The sequence below is a fragment of the Miniopterus natalensis genome, chromosome 1 (genome assembly GCF_054644295.1).
Source record: "Miniopterus natalensis isolate mMinNat1 chromosome 1, mMinNat1.hap1, whole genome shotgun sequence".
NCBI lineage: Eukaryota > Metazoa > Chordata > Mammalia > Chiroptera > Miniopteridae > Miniopterus > Miniopterus natalensis.
In genome coordinates, this window is record NC_142081.1 from 7,664,558 (window position 1) to 7,668,408 (window position 3,851).

Sequence of the window (3,851 nt, forward strand, 5' to 3'; positions counted from 1 at the left end):
CTATGGTTTCGTGGGGTTGACCACCTTGCCCAGAAAGAGGATGCTCTGGGTGTCCGTAGAGAAGATCACCATGAGGAAGGGCCGGTTGAACTTCAGGACTTTGTTGTTGTGCTTGGAGGAGAGGAAGACGGTAGAGATGCTGGTGGCCGCCGCGGCCTCGGTCCCGGCCTCGTCAACGTCCAGGACGGCCTTGTGGAAACTCTGCGAAGGGGATCGCAAGCGTTACTTCTGAGAACGTGCGTGAGAGCTGAAGGGAGACTCAGGGGACAGGAGGGTCCCGGAGATCAAGGCTGAGGTTCTCCGCATGCAAAGCCCCTTGTTGGGGACCTCACAGTGGGAATTTCTGCACCGGGAGGGCTGTTGAGTGAATGCCCTCTTGGAAATACAATAATGATAGCTGTCATGAACTGAGCGCTTACTGTGTCCCCAGCGCTCTTTCTGATCTTCAACACCACCCCTGAGGAAAGCACATGTGGAGACCAGGTAGCGCTGCCGAGTCATAAGAGGCGTAGCTGGAGGCAAGCTCTCAAACCCAAGGCTCTGCTCTGCCCTCTAGTGCACCGTAGCCTGACTTAGCTCACGTCACAGGTGCCCTCCGCTCGCCTAAGAAATCTCTCTGATGCAGACGCACCCAGTCCAGCCTCATCTGTACCCTTCCTGTCTCTGGCATTGAACCTGTCACTGCTGCGATCTACGGAGGCAAGGCTGGAGTGCTCTCTGAGGACAGCGGCTGGGCAGGCACCTTATCCCCAGCACCAAGCACCACCCTTAGTGCGTGGTGAGTGGGTTCGTGGACGTCCATGCCTGTGGATGGTTGGACAGACTCAGCTCTGAGATCACCTGGTGACAAGGAGAGCACCCCCCGAGGGGCAGAAGTTCCCACGGAGGTCTCTAGGTGCTGAGGGCCACAGGCGACTTACCTTGGACACCAGCAGATTTTCCTGTGTGGTGATGCCGGACAGGTTGGCCTGCTGTGAGAACAAGTCCCGGATGCCCAGCTGGGGCAGAACCTCATCTAAGTTATAGGAGTCAGAAATGGAGAACTTGGGGATATACAGCTCGAGCTCCCTGTAATAAGAACTGAAAGAGGCATTGGGTTAAAACATTGGACTTACACACAAGCCAGGGACCACAGCGGGGCTGAGCTTTCCTTGACTGCACTTAGCTGGATCCACTCCACCCAAACACCCATTTGCTCACCCATCCTTCACGCCAGCGCTCTCAGGGGCCTACGGCCAGGCTGCTCTGCCCTGGGGACTGCTGTCTGTGGGACCTTCCTCCCTCATGGGCTCATCTTCAGCTGGGTTTCTTTCTGTGGGTGCACCAGGTGCCCGGAGAGATGCGAACCTCCCCCTGTTGGGATCCTGTGGTTTTCACTTCTTTGGGACCAGCTGATTTCATTGGATCCAATTCCTGCGCCGCATGAATTGTGAGAAGTTTCCGTCCACATAAGGCCTCAGGTGGAGGCCCTTTTCTTATCTGTGGTTGGAGACTCACCCACTCATAGTCCCCGGGGGATGTGAAGCTTCTTGGCTACTTGCTGGGGTGGGAGGTTGGAGCTTTCTTACGCCCCTGGACACCCCGGTCAGTCATCTTGACTAGAGGTGTCCCCCACCCCTCCAAGGGCTGGCGCCACTTCACCCAAGGCCGGTGTACTCAAGGGCTACAGCTAGAACTAGGATCCAACTCCTAGCTGACTCTCCCTTTCACTGATGAGGGAAATGTCCTATTTTGGATGCAATAGGAGAGCTCACTATTTAAGGAAGCCCATGGGAAGCCTTAGAGCAAATTAAGAGCTCTTTCATGACCTGGCATTACCGCATTTTGGACACTGGTTTTTACTAGAGGGTCCATTTGAAGGGCAGCGCTGCCCACTCAGCACCACGAGGCGCCCCGCTTACCTCTTCTGGAGCAAGTTGTTCCACCTGGCTAGCATCTCTGGCGTCAAGACCTCTTCCACCTGCCCCATTTTCCCTTTGTTAGGAAGGATGAAGAGGGCCCTGGCGTTCCCTTTGTAATCCATCCTGAGCACCGAGCAGGGCAGGTATCTGTCGTGAAGGTACCAGTGGTGTTTCTTGTCTTGAAACATCATAGGCACCTTGACTACCGTATTGTCATCAACAAAGAAGTCTTGGGGAGTGGTCTCCAAGTGGTTAAATGGTTGCTCCCACTGACCTGAGGGGAAGGAGGAAAGAAGGGGCAGGAGGTCCATGACCAACAAGCCAATCCGCCAGCCAGGGAGCGGCTCCCCCTGTCGCTCCAGACCCCCACCTTCCTCACTTGTCAGCGGGCAGGATTCAGGGGTGGGGAATGGCTGGCCCCCGGGCCATATATGGCCCAAGAAATCATTTGGTCTGGCCCTGCCAAGGCCTCGCTAAAGAGAAGCCGTTCCAGCCGTTACATTAGGGGTGAGTTCATTAAATGTTTGACCAAATACAGCAGGCTAATTTTTAAGCTGATAATTTTGTACGGCCCTCGAATGATGTTATAAATATCCAAATGGCCCTTGACAGAAAAAAGGTTCCCCACCCCTGGTAGATGGTTCACGGCCTGCTATGTCAGGGAAATGGACCTCCCAGGGCTCATTTAGAATCAAAATTGGGAGATACCAAGGATATCAGCAAAGCTGTTTCATGTCTCACCAATTCCTTAAATTTGTTGCACTTGTATTTTTTGCCAACCTGATGCTTGCATAGTGCAGGCCCGCTGTGGTTCTGGCATGCACTTTCTTGGTTGAAATTGGGGCTGGATAACCTTTCACATGACCAACTAGATGTCCTTTGTTTTAGTTAGGTGCCAGTTCATTTTTTTTTAGCCTGTATTTCTATAGGGGTGTTTCTTAGTGACTTGAGGGGTTCTTTCTGACACTACTTGTACATCAGTTACGTGTGTTGCCAATACTTTCCCTCCCTTGCTGACTGCTCTTTTCACTCTCGCTTTCTGGAGATTGAAATCCTTGAATGCAGTGAGCATATCAGTCTTTTCCTTGAGGGTTAGGGCTTCCGTATCTTGGTTGAGAAATTTTCCTACCCAAGTTCATGAAGATACTCTCCTGCAGTATCTTTTAGAAGATTTAGTCTTACCTTTTGCATTTAGGACTTTATCCAACCTGGAGTAAATACTTATGATTGCCAAGAAGGAGGGGCCCCAAGCCATTTTTCCCCCTTATGTACCATTTTTTTGTTTTTAAATTCATTTTTCCCCCAGTTCTTCATGGCAGCTTTGACAAATGTCAAATGTCTATATATTCATGGGGCCATTTCTGGCCTCCCTCTACTGTGTTCCACTGGCCTATTTGTACCACATGGTCTAAATTAATACAGAGCAATAATAAGCCTCACTCTCGGGCAGGCACGTTTTCTCATCTTAGCTATTCTTGGCCCTTTGTATTCTCATATACATTTTAAGATCAGCTCATTAACTGCCACCTAAAAGGAAAAAAAAATTAGGATTTTTATTAGGATTAGATTAAATATTCAGATTAATTGGAAGAGGGAGAATGGATGTCTTTACCATCCTCCTCATGAATGCAGTTTATCTGGTTTTTATTTAAGTCTACTTTCATATCTATCAATATCATCTTTCCGACAGAGATACTGCACAGCTATGGTTTGGATTCTTCCAGGTACTTTGCATTTTTGAAGATGAGCCACAATGTCCCACTGTCCTCACAGAGCGACCTATGTTAAGGTCTTGGGGCTGCATTTACATCCCCAGAGTGCTGGGGACACGGCAGAGGGCAGGGTGGGTCCTCTCTTCCATATCCGGACAACCTCTCTTTCTTATGCCCAGGACACTAACCCAGTTGGAACTAGGTCTCTTTCAGGAAGAGAGCACCCAAAATCTTCATT

General features: G+C 50.5%; 1 protein-coding gene across 1 annotated transcript in view; it reads right to left on the bottom strand.

The window, feature by feature from the left end:
* Window positions 1–3,851, bottom strand: part of SERPINA4 (serpin family A member 4) — a 6,712-nt gene continuing 2,861 nt past the window's right edge. The window contains exons 2-4 of the mRNA XM_016212471.2: window positions 1,902–2,175; window positions 921–1,080; window positions 1–201 (exon numbers count right to left, since the gene is read on the bottom strand). Of these exons, the coding sequence (XP_016067957.2) occupies window positions 1–201; window positions 921–1,080; window positions 1,902–2,175 (635 nt within the window). The remainder of the gene's footprint in view (window positions 202–920; window positions 1,081–1,901; window positions 2,176–3,851) is intronic.